At 34.6% G+C, this 12,727-nt stretch overlaps 1 protein-coding gene across 3 annotated transcripts in view; it reads left to right on the top strand.

Moving 5' to 3' along the window:
• Nucleotides 1-12,727, top strand: part of LOC114163107 (protein translocase subunit SECA2, chloroplastic) — a 39,459-nt gene that overhangs the window by 14,686 nt on the left and 12,046 nt on the right. For all 3 annotated transcript variants that reach the window (XM_028047197.1, XM_028047196.1, XM_028047195.1), the window contains 12 exons: nucleotides 87-152; nucleotides 263-378; nucleotides 982-1,072; nucleotides 3,462-3,545; nucleotides 3,641-3,733; nucleotides 3,827-3,922; nucleotides 4,036-4,121; nucleotides 10,395-10,473; nucleotides 10,573-10,686; nucleotides 11,515-11,610; nucleotides 11,689-11,752; nucleotides 11,870-12,159. In XM_028047197.1, coding sequence (XP_027902998.1) covers nucleotides 87-152; nucleotides 263-378; nucleotides 982-1,072; nucleotides 3,462-3,545; nucleotides 3,641-3,733; nucleotides 3,827-3,922; nucleotides 4,036-4,121; nucleotides 10,395-10,473; nucleotides 10,573-10,686; nucleotides 11,515-11,610; nucleotides 11,689-11,752; nucleotides 11,870-12,159 — 1,275 coding nt within the window. The remainder of the gene's footprint in view (nucleotides 1-86; nucleotides 153-262; nucleotides 379-981; nucleotides 1,073-3,461; nucleotides 3,546-3,640; nucleotides 3,734-3,826; nucleotides 3,923-4,035; nucleotides 4,122-10,394; nucleotides 10,474-10,572; nucleotides 10,687-11,514; nucleotides 11,611-11,688; nucleotides 11,753-11,869; nucleotides 12,160-12,727) is intronic.

Here is a 12,727-nt window from a genome sequence, read left to right as displayed (position 1 = left end):
TTTCATACCCAGGTTGGCGGTATTAGAAAGATATTTCAACTGCTCAAGCTCAATGAAAGATGACTGCTTCTCCTTCTTTATCGCAGGCTAGTAAAGATGCTGCACGATTCCCTGTTGCTGCAAAAGTAGCTGAACTTCTTAAACAGGGCATTGTGCGTACATTCTCTTTCACTTCATCATGTCATTTATTTTGTTTTCCTATTTTTCTGTTCTTCTCAGTTTATCCAGATGGTATTATACACTGATTTTATTTTATTAACAGCATTACAAAGTGGAGCTTAAAGATAATTCTGTGGAGTTGACTGAGGAAGGAATTGCTCTTGCGGAAATGGCTTTAGAAACTAATGACCTTTGGGATGAAAATGATCCGTGGGCAAGGCGAGTACTCTTATACTCTAATAATTTGTTGCTCATTTAACATTGGTTGGTGTTTACTTCTTTTGTAGTCCCAATGGTAGTTTTGCAAAAAGTAGATTAGCATTAATGTCAGCATATCTTTATTCATTTTTTCCATTATGCTCTCTCTTTTTGATGAATTGTATAACATTAAAATCACAACGTCCTGCTAATCAGTAAAGTACAAGTTAAAATTTTTTCTTTTCTTTTTTAATGCTAAAAGAATAAATTTATTCAGTTAAAAATAATAATATTAAAAAGGGATTGTCCTTCTTAGGGTTTAGGGTTTAAGCAAAAGCATGACAAGTTAGGAATTAATATAGTAAAACCTCCTGATCCCTTGACATATATGTAAATGACACCCCTGTAAAAAGATCATGTGCTTTATATTTTTCTGTATTTAAAACATATATTTGTAATCACGTTTTTTTAGGTGCATACACTTTCTTAGAGATTTAGATTAGTTTATCATAATCATAATTGTTATATTTATTTATATGAAGTTTCTGGCTAACATGTTGGAATTGGAAATTCCTGTCCAATCAGTTAAATTACATTTGACTAATAAGAGTTGAGTTACTGCAGATTTGTGATTAATGCTATAAAAGCTAAAGAATTCTATCGTCGAGATGTGCAATACATTGTCAGAGATGGAAAGGCTTTGATTATCAATGAGGTAATACTTTCAAGGCTTCTTTATGCTTTCAATATTTTTCAACTTTTGTGTACCTATGAAAGCAAAGACTTGCAACAAAACATGACGCAGGAACACACCAAATTCGATCTATTGTATCATAGGACACAACGCAGATACACAATGAGTAACATGTCTTTTTGTTGGGTGTGTCGGTTGTCCATGCAAGGTTAATGGAGTAATGAAGTTACTTTTCCTCCTTGGTTCTGAATTTAGTAGATTTTTAAATTTTAAAACTCGATATTTAGAGGATAAACATCTGTTATGTATTGTGATTCTTGGCCACATGTTAGTTCCTTTGTTTTCTAAAATTCATCGTGTCATTGACTATTGATACAGCAAAAAGTAATGTTATCAAGTGAGGGCATCCCTCATCTTATGAATTTAGTTTTTGGGGTTGAGTTATGTTTAAACCGAAACTCTATAATATTAGATCTTATTCTAGTGGTTTTTATCCGACTACTCACATGTCAAAGCATTTAAAGTTCATGTTTGAGATGTTTAATTTTTGGAGTAAGGGGAATGTGTTAAGAGATTTGATAAGCACCCAAGTATTTGAGAAACCTACAGGGCGGGAACTTAAATACTTCACCGAGCATTTTATACTACTTGATGTGAAAGTGGAGGACAACTTTTGCCTCATGAGCAAGCTTTTGAATGGATTTATGTCTAAGCCCAAATTCTAAGACGTAGAAAGATAAGAATGAATTGTTATTGAGGCTGTTTGTGGGCCAAGCAGGTAATTTTTGAAGGCAATAGAATGGGTTTAAAGAGGCTATTTTGATGCTGAGAAATGGTCCTGCATTGGGTTTGCGGTTTATAGACTTTAAGAGTGGAGACAAGAATCTATCTTTGTGATAGAATACATTTCTGATGCTGTCTGCTATCTTCATATTTGAGCAGATTACAAAATTAGAGTACTAGAGAATGAAGTAAATAATACAGTTAAGAATTAGCAACCTTGGCCTCACACCCAGAGTTTAAATGCATCACACAATGAAGTGAGTAATTCCATCCCATTGATGTAATCTCATAATATTATAAATTTTAGGGTAAAATATAGTCCTTGTAAATAAGACTAAATTTGGTTTTATCATTTTTATTCATTTTTTTTGGCTTTAGTCTTACAAATTTACAAATTTTGAAGATAATACGTACTCCCTGTCATTACTTACTATTGATATGACATGCAGTTAACTTGCCACCCATGTAATGTCACTACCAAATAATGATAAGTAGAGTTTTATAAAATTAAATTTTTGAGAGGATTAAACCAACAAAAAATATTGGACGGTATAACTAAATTTAATCATGTTATAATTATAGGCATATGGAACATATCCTATATACTTTAAAATAATCTGAATTGTATATGCGTTACTAGGAACATTATTATTTATTTTCGCATTATATCTTTATTATTAGAGAATCTCAACTATTTATTGTATTGACTTCGTTTTCTCAATATAAATAAAACGTATGTGCTGTCATAGAAATGTAAGGTTTCAGCTCACTTTCTCTTTCCTATAGTATACCAAGTAAGTCGTATTTAAAAGGAATAAAAATATATTTAAGTCCAAGTTTATGATTTATTATTCTTTGCTAATTGGATACACACTGAGCAAAATTAAAACTCATGTACATTTATCTAAATCTTAAGTTTAAAAACTAGTGAAATACATGATCAACGACATTTTCTAGAGCTTGTACACCTTGATTTGTACGATTTCTCAAACCTGTTGTACTGTTACTATTTGATAAAACTGGAGGATGTTTGGAAAACCCTACCCAATATAAATGCAAGTGTTTGTTTTATAGACTGTAAAATAGGATAGCTTATATTCTACATTGTAATACAGGGTTGTGCAAAACAACTCAAGATTGAGCACATTAAACATATGTAATACTTCAACAGTAAATATGCATGGCTGAGACATTTTGTTGACGACCAACTATCCCAAAACTTTTTTTTTTGTAGGTGATGCATTGAACTAAATTTCTTTATTATAATGTCTAACATACTCCCTCTTGCAAGAGCTCTTTGGGCCTGAAGTCTGGACTGCTGACAAGCTGACTTTACCTTGTGCTGAATTTAATTTAATCACGAAGAATAGTAGTGAAAAAATGAATTTATTAACAATTTGGTCATTAGAGGCTTTGGTGCCATATTGAGGACTAATTTTCACATAAGTTATCAGGTTGAACCAAATGCATAGTTTTATATCTTGAACATTATTGTTTCTTGTATTTCTAGTAACAGTGTGAATCTTTTATTTTTATTCAATAATTAAACAGATACTTTTTTATTTTATTTTGTTTGCTATTGGTTTTCTTAATAATATGATGAAACCGAATTCCAAAAATATCTCAGCTGACAGGAAGAGTTGAAGAGAAAAGGAGATGGTCTGAGGGGATTCACCAGGCTGTGGAGGCAAAGGAAGGTTTGAAGATTCAGGTATATATGTGGGTTCTTTGATTTGTTTTTATGTTTCATGACACTTGTCATCATAATTAATTGATTCTAAATTTCAAAGTTTTAAACTTGCACAGGCAGATTCTATTGTTGTGGCACAGATCACATATCAGTCATTATTCAAGCTCTATCCGAAGTTGTCAGGAATGACTGGGACTGCCAAAACAGAAGTAAACATTTATATAGTTCTGACATTGCATTCAAGTTTAACTATTACAATTTGTGCTTTTATCAGTTCATGATGGTGGTATATATCGTTGCAGGAGAAAGAGTTTTTAAAAATGTTTAGGATGCCAGTCATTGAAGTGCCCACAAATCTTCCTAATATTCGAAAAGATTTACCAATTCAAGCTTTTGCTGTATGCCATTTAATAGCTTCTTTAGCATCTGCAGTTTCAAAAAATCATTTTCCCATTGCAAAAATCATTATTTTAATTAAGTGTACGATTTTTCTATTAATAAATTATTCAAGACTGCTCGTGGGAAATGGGAGCAAGTTCGCCGAGAAGTTGAATATATGTTTAGACAAGGTCGGCCTGTCTTAGTTGGAACAACTAGGTACGTATTATGGCTAATATGATGGGTGCTGTCTATCACTGAGACTTGTTTTGCATTCTTTTAAGCACAAATGGTCATTGCAAAATATTTCTTTCTTAGCCTAATGCTCTGAATTCTGAAACACATGATAGACACTGTTTAACAAGGAAGAACTCTCATACGTGCTCGCTATTTCTTCAGGGTCTTAGATGAACTAAACTGAGTAAAACTAGAGAGAGAATTTGAGCATTGAATTGAATATTTTTATTATGTATCACGCATCAGAAACATGAATACAAGATGTATTTATAGGCATTGCTTACTGACAATTGTACAAGAACTGACAGCTACACAAACTAGCTCACAAAGAAACCTACAGCTGTACGAGACTTACTAGTTGTACAAAAGAACTTATAAAAAAATATGTACGCAAACTAACTTGTTTCTACGAACATGCCCCTCAAATTCATGGAGAAGATTTTTCGGAAGAAAAATTCTTCACATTGAGTTTGCTCTGAAGAAACACAAGGCGAATTGACCACAGAGGCTTGGTTAGAATATCTGCCCATTGATCACGAGCTTGAATATGATAGATACGTAGCTTATTGGATAACCTTCTCTCTGATATAGAAAACATTAATCTTCATATACTTTGTACAATTATGAAATACTAGATTGTGAGTAAATAGACAACACTTTGATTGTTGCACAAAAGAGTTGGAGTAATAAAAGGAAATTGTAGTTCCGTAGGCAATGTAGTAATCCATGATGGCTGAATAGAAGTTTTGCTAAACTTCTATACTCTACTTCAATACTATAACGAGCGATAATTGAGACCACCAGGATATCGAATTAGGACCAAGAAAAAATGTTGCTCCTTAAGTAGATTTCTTTTATCATCAACATCAGGTGCACAATCAGCATCATAGAACACTTTCAAAGACACAAGATGGTCAAGTGATGCAGATTGTAGATGTAAGTCATGAAGTTCCTTTAAGATATCTTAAAATGTGTTTTACTACAGCCCAAAAAGAATTAAGAGGTTTAGGCATAAACCGACAAACTTTCTTTACAGCAAAACTAATTTTTGATCTAGTAGGAGTGGCATACTACAAAGCACCTACCTCTGAGCTATATAAAGTAGGATCTGGAAAAAGATCAACCCCATGTTTTGACAACTTATAATTGGAAACTGATAGATATTGTTTGATATTATTAAGATATTGTTAATCACAATATCAAACAATATCTTCTATTTACTTTTTTTAATTGTACTTCTCTCTATTATAAATAAATTACCTTATGTGTGGTTTATACAAAAGGAAGATTAATTTCAAACCTATTTTCTTTATTCTTAACATGATATCAGAGCCAAGTTCCGATCCTGGGACCTGTGGGTTATAAGAAATACATAGAAACTAACATGTATCTACTAACACAGGGTTTGGACACTATTATTACTTGAACTTACTTGTCATGTCTTTTTGTACCATTTAAAATGGATATGTTGTTGTACTTCAAATTTATGTTTCCTTAGTTGTCTTAAAATTGCTTTTATAAACATATAATTAGGAATTGCGGTCTGTATAATGTTGACCGTTGCAAATTGCACATTAACTTTATGTTTCTAGTGTTCAGATTGTTAAGAAAAATCATTGAATAAACCTCGTGCTTCTCTGAGATTTTGTTTTCATTATAGCCTTAATGTTGATGATTAATCCATGTTGCCAACCCAATATACCGGGATAAAACATGGTTGTTAGTGTTATAGTGTGTCTATTAAATATAATGAAACTAGGTTTGGGATTAATCTCCCTTCTGTTGAAAATACACATAGGGGCTGTATTTATAATAAAGAAAATATGGGCTAAGCCCAAAATACATATGAAGAATAATAATAATAGAAACAAAAAATAAAATATTAATGATATCTTAACACTCCCTCTCAAGCTGGTGTATACAAATCGTATGTACCAAGCTTGTTACAAATATAACCAATTCTCGGTCCTTGTAAAGACTTAGTGAAAATATTTGCTAACTGATCACTTGAGTTAACAAACTCAGTCTTGATGTCTCCAGACATAATCTTTAGTCCTCTCATGAAAGACAAGATTAGAACTTATATGAAGAGCAACTTGATTGTCACATATAGGTGTCATTTGATCAACGTCTCCAAACTGTAACTCTTTGCGCAACTGCTTAAGCTAAACAAGCTCACAAGTGGCTGAAGCCATGACTCTATATTTTGCTTCTGCACTAGACCTTGCAACAACACTTTGTTTCTTGCTTTTCCAAGATATCAAGTTACCTTTAATGGAGACACAATATCCGGATGTAGACCTTCTATCAGAAGGAGATCCTGCCCAATCAGCATCTGAATAACAAACAACTCTTGTATGGTTATTAGAACCATATAACAACCCTTTTCTAGGAGATCCTTTAATGTACTTCAGTATACGAATGACTACATTTCAATGATCTTCGCACGAAGAATTAAGAAATTGGCTTACAACACTGACTCCAAAGGAAATGTCAAGACGAGTAATTGTAAGATAATTCAATTTCTCAACCAATCTTCTATACTGTTCGGGATTTGACATAGGTTTCTTCTGATTTGGTAGAAGTTTAGCATTGGGATCCATGGATGTGTCAACAAATTTTGAATACATCAATCCAGTTTTTTCCAAAATATCCAGTGCATACTTCCTTTGAAAAATAACAATACCTTCTTTATCGGACTGTGCCACCTCAATATCCAAGAAATATCTGAGTTTTTCAAGATCTTTGGTCTGAAAAATGATCACAAAGATGTTTTATCTGAGATTCCATGATTATCACTGCCGGTAAGAATGATGTCATCAACATACGCTACCAAGTAAATGCATCCAACACTTGAGTGACGATAAAAAGCTAAATGATCTACCTCACACCGAGTCATACGAAATTGTTGAACAACATTGTTAAATTTTCCAAACCAGATCCTTGGAGACTGTTTCAGGACATATAAAGATTTGCGAAGACGACATATCAACCCAGAAGACTCCCCTAAGCCACTGATCACATTACTTGTAACAAGTCTCTGTTTTCCTCTTTGTTCTCTCTAGATAATTTACCCTCTATTACAATGGCTAATGGGTCTCGTGTTTTAGCTCACGGTGTTGGGACTGTCGATTTTTTCCTTTTTCATACACTAATAATGTTCTTTATGTCTCTAGGTCTCCTTTTAACTTATTATCCATTAGTTGTCTAACTCGATCTCTTGATTGTGTTATTTCCTTTACCCAATCTTCTGTTTGCTTACAGGACCGGAGTTCGAGACAGGTGATTGGCACTGGATGTGAGTCCCCTGGTCTTTATCATCTCTGCTCTTTTGCTCATGTTGGCGTAGTTATGGAGTCTCCACCTCTTCTTCTTCATGCTCAGTTAGGCCATCCTAGTCTTGTCAAGTTGCGGCAGCTTGTTCCTGGCTTCTCCAAGTTGTCCAAGTTGGTGTGTGAGTCGTGTCAGTTAGGCAAGCATAGTCATACTTTTCCTCGTAGTGTCGCACACAGTGTTTCCTCCCCTTTTGCCTTAGTTCACTCTGACATTTGGGGACCTAGTCGTGTTGCATCTAGTCTAGGTTTTCAATACTTTGTTACTTTCATTGATGATTATTCACGGTTTACTTGGTTATTTTTAATGAAGAGTCGTTCTAAATTATTTCATATCTTTCAACTTTTTTTCTATGAAATTCAAACTCAATTTGTTGTTCCTATTAAAATTTTGCAAAGTGATAATGGTCGTGAACATCTTTCGATTCCTTTTAAACAATTTATGGCTTCGCATGGCATTCTGCATCAAACTTCTTTTGTATATACACCTCAACAAAACGGGGTGGCTGAACGGAAAAATAGACCTATTGAAATCGGTTGCAATCTTTTAATTCTTGGTGAGGTTCCTCAATCTTTTTGGGGTGATGCTATTTTTACTTCCTGTTATCTTATTAATCACATGCCTTTTTCGGTTTTAAATAATAAAATACCTCATTCCATTTTATTTCCTCATGAACCTCTTCATCCTTTACCTCTCAAGGTTTTTGGGTCTACATGTTTTTTGCACAATTTTAGTCCTGGGCTTGATAAATTGTCTCCTCGATCACACAGATATGTTTTTTTAGGGTTTATGTGATCCCAAAAAGGATTCAAGTGTTTTTCTCCTTTTCTTAACCGCTATTTTGTTTGTGCATATGTCACCTTCATTGAGTCTTCCTTTTACTATAAAAGTTCTTCTCATTCCATTGAGTCTCCATCTAATATTGTCAATTTTCCTAGTCATGTCATTATTCCTATGATCTGTAATCTTCCAGGTGTGCCTTGTACGCCGTCAGTTTTTGCTCCACCACCTCTTCAAGTATATAATCGCCGCCATCGTCCTCAACAACAAGCAAGTGACTCACCTCAAGTGCCAACTACTATGACTCTTCCGGATCCGACAACTGAGTCTCCCCTTCCACCGAGTGACCTTCTAATCGCCCTCAGAAAAGGTATCCATATCCGGAGAGGACAAAGAGGAAAACAGAGATTTGTTATCAATAATGTGATCAATGGCACCCGAGTCAAGGACCGACAAACGAAGATTGAGTTAGACCAGCAAAAGATGTACCTGTGTGGGCAAAAGAAGTCGTGGAACTAGAAAACTTACGATCCTCACTCCATTCGAGAAATTCATTGAAGAGAGCAGATTTGTCGGTGGCGGAAACAGATGAATGACGATATGCAGGAGATGGTTGTGACGAAGGATCAGTGTGAGCAACAACAGCAGATCGAGGAGGATGACCATGTAAGGCATAACACCGATCAATATTGTGGCCGAACGTGCAACAATGATCACACTTGTGACGCTCTTTTTCTGGCTTGCGTGAGCAGTGATGATCATCACGTTGAGATACCAAAGCAGAGGAATCATTGGATGGACAGGTGGATTAGCGGAAGGTTGACAAGGCACACGCAAAAAGGTGGAACAAGTAGAGGTAAAATTGGGTATAATAGTAGAACCCAAAATCTGATCACAGACATGGAAATATTTTTCAATAAGTCTTGTAACATCACAACCATGAAGAACCGTGATCATTGCTTGATTTCTTCAGCAGGAGTAGAGGCAGGAGGTAATACTTCATTAAATTCATGAAAAAGATCATTCACCTTACCCACATTATCTGCCATAGGGTCTTGAGTACGAGAAGCAACAACATTAAGCCGGTCGTGATAGACACCATATAGACGTTGGGTGTCATTGTGCGTGGGACCTTCTATGACCGCAAAACCAATGACGTTGTGGTCGCTTGGCCGAGACGATCACAACCGTGTGGTTGCTGGTCGAAACTGGATCTCCGGCGGCGGTGGCAGTGGATCCAGTGACAGAGGCGAAAAACAAGAACCTTAGTATCTGATACCATAATAAATATAATGAAACTAGGTTTGGGATTAATCACCCTTGTGTAGAAAATACACATAGGGGTTGTATTTATAATAAAGAAAATATGGGCTAAGCCCAAAATACATATGAAGAATAATAACAATAGAAACAAAAAATAAGATATTAATGATATCTTAAGAGTGTCCATCTCTTATTATTTGTTGTTCAACATTGTGCAGGCTAAGCTTTATATTTATATTTACATGGTATTGAATTTTGAATAGAAAATTGATCGACTGAAAAAAAAAAAAGAATTTTTAAATTATCAATAATGGCACAATTTTTTCAAGAAGTTATCTCTTTATTAGAGATATAAACTATTATTAGGTCTGATGCTGACAGCTTCAGCTTTAAGTGAATTTATAGGTGTTGAAAAGGGAAATATTCTGCTGACAACTTAAGCTTTGTACACGCTTCGGCCCAAAATGGCTTTGGTTGAGTTGGCAAGCCAAAAAGGGCTGCGTCTATGTTTCTACTGTCTCTATACATAAACTTTTGGGGGATTTGATTTTTGCAACCATCTTCTGTGTTACATTATTATTAAACGAATGGAATTGAATTTGCTTAGCTTTTGATGATTATGTGTCTCGGCATTAGTGTATATCTTTTCAGTAGTGTAGTTTTAAATTTTGGTCTAGTTTACCTATATTTGTTTAAATTAAGCTACCTTTTCCCTTCATCATCATACTTATGTTGTCATTGTCGAATATTTACATTGGATTCTTTACTTATCTGGGCTATATATTACAAATCTATGCACATTAAGCTTTTCTGTTCTCAATAGTCAATAGTCTTGCAACTTTGTAGAATGATTATCTTTCATTCTTTTTTGGTATGCAGTGTAGAAAATTCGGAACTTTTGTCTGGTATGCTATGGGAATGGAATATTCCTCACAATGTTCTGAATGCTAGGCCCAAGGTTTGTGAAATTATAGATTGTTGGTATTTTTATGACTTAGTGTTTCATTTTTAAAGTTTTTCCTACCTCACTAGCCCTCTTCTGCCTCATTTAATGCAGTATGCTGCAAAAGAAGCAGAAGTTGTTGCACAGGCAGGACGGAAACATGCCATTACCCTCTCTACAAATATGGCCGGCAGGGGCACAGACATAATCCTTGGAGGAAATCCAAAAGTAGGTTTGCCCATAAGTTTGTTTATTTGTGGCTAGGTTCTGTGAGAACAATATGAAACCTAGCATACTTATTCTAAGACTGCTAAAATGGTCTAGAAAAAAGGAAATCAATTTTTATTACTTTTTTAAGTAGGTGGTTTTTTATTGGTTTAGTTACATTTATGGTCCCTCTAAATTGGATTGTCTGATTTGTGTCTGCCGAGGTTTGTTCAAGCCTTTCAAGCATTTCTTTTAAAAATCAATAGAATTTGGTTCCCTTGTTAGTTTTTTGTACCGAAACTTCTCAAGTTCTCTTTTTTTTTTTCTACTAAAAATACTTGCACATTGATTTGATCTTATTGTCTTTTTGTACAAAACCTATCAACCAAAATATCAATTTCACCCAAAATAAAAAAGATCCCAAATTTCTCTTCTTCAAGCCCTGGTTCATATCTTATAAAATTCTTTAACTTTCTTTCTCTCCTTCAAACACTGGTTCATATCTTATAAAATTCTTCAACTTTCTTTCCACTCAATTTCATATGTTTAAACTTTCAAAATATTTCATATCCCAATTCCACTACACACCTGCAAATATTTGGGTAGAAAATAATAATAATTTGAAGTAGAAGGAAATCAATGGGATTGGGGGGTGGCAAATTTGCTTAATTTTAATGATAGATGTAATTAATCCAAAAGAAAACTGAGAAACCAAAATCCCACACATTCCAAACTAGACTGACATAAAGTGCAACTGAGCTACCACCCACCCCATCCATTTGACATGTCACTTTGGCATGAGTTAAATCTAGGAAATGACATAATACATTTTCTTCCTGGTCTATACAGATGCTTGCCAGAGAAATTATAGAGGATAGCTTACTTTCATTTTTGACACGGGAGGATCCAAACGTCGAACTTGCAGGGGAAGCTATTTCACAAATGGTAATTGTGTCTTTTACTTGTTGCATTTTAATTTTCTTTATTTAAACTTTCGGTTTTCCAATGAATCTTTTGATGTAGGTGCTTCCAAAGATAACAGTTGGATCATCATCAATGGCCTTACTGGCTAGAACAACCTTAATGGGTCTGTGGTTCTACTTGAGAAATTTTCTCGTTTCAGATGAAATTATGCTCATTTTTTCTCATAATTACATGTTTTTAACTTGAAAGTGTTATATTCTCTGCAACATGAATTATTCAGCCAAATATGTATCCAAAAGTGAGGGTAAAAGTTGGACATATCAGAAGGCTAAATCTTTTATCTTGGAGGCTATTGAAATGAATCTTTCATATAGTTTGGAAGAGCTAGAGAAGCTTGCAAATGAAGAATCTGAGACCTACCCTCTTGGTCCAACTGTAGCGCTTACCTATCTGTCAGTTTTGAAGGATTGTGAAGAACATTGTTTGAATGAAGGTTCTGAGGTAAAAAGGCTTGGGGGACTTCACGTGATTGGTACATCTTTACACGAGTCCCGGAGAATAGATAACCAGGTGGGTAATTGCTAAGATCCTCTTTTCAGAATTAAAAATTTTAAAGCCTAACAAGAGACAACAGTACACAAGGAGAAAAAAATTCTGAATTTCCTCTATTTCTTAAAATTCATTACTAGCCCTTGAAGTTTGTTGCTCTGACTGGTCCTTACAGTACTTAGCATGGTAAAAGTCTAACATTCCAACCTGTTTTTCTGTATTGCTTGCTTTGTATGATTAATGGGTGGGAGATGCTAGAAGTCTAGCATTCCTGTGTACTCCTTCTGAAATCCTTTATTTAGTTGGGGAGTGAAGTGTTAAATTGTTTTGAACTGGGAAAAGCTATTCCTCATGAAGAATCCTTACTGCATGGTAGCTGAATGGGGGAACGGTTCCTGAGTAATGTGAAGTCTGTTTGGGACATTTAACTTTGGATATGATATGACCATATGTCATTTGATTGTTGTTGTTTGCTGAACTTGTGTATGTCTCTAGCTTCTGCAGACAAACAATTATAGTGCAGCTTCTTTGACCTGACTCCTTAACTAATTTGGCAATCCATGACTAATTTGGTTTGAGCGTAAATGAT

Source organism: Vigna unguiculata, chromosome 9 (assembly GCF_004118075.2).
Source record: "Vigna unguiculata cultivar IT97K-499-35 chromosome 9, ASM411807v1, whole genome shotgun sequence".
Classification (NCBI taxonomy): domain Eukaryota; kingdom Viridiplantae; phylum Streptophyta; class Magnoliopsida; order Fabales; family Fabaceae; genus Vigna; species Vigna unguiculata.
Note: the sequence above shows the minus strand (reverse complement) of the source record. Positions and strands in the feature narration are given on the sequence as shown.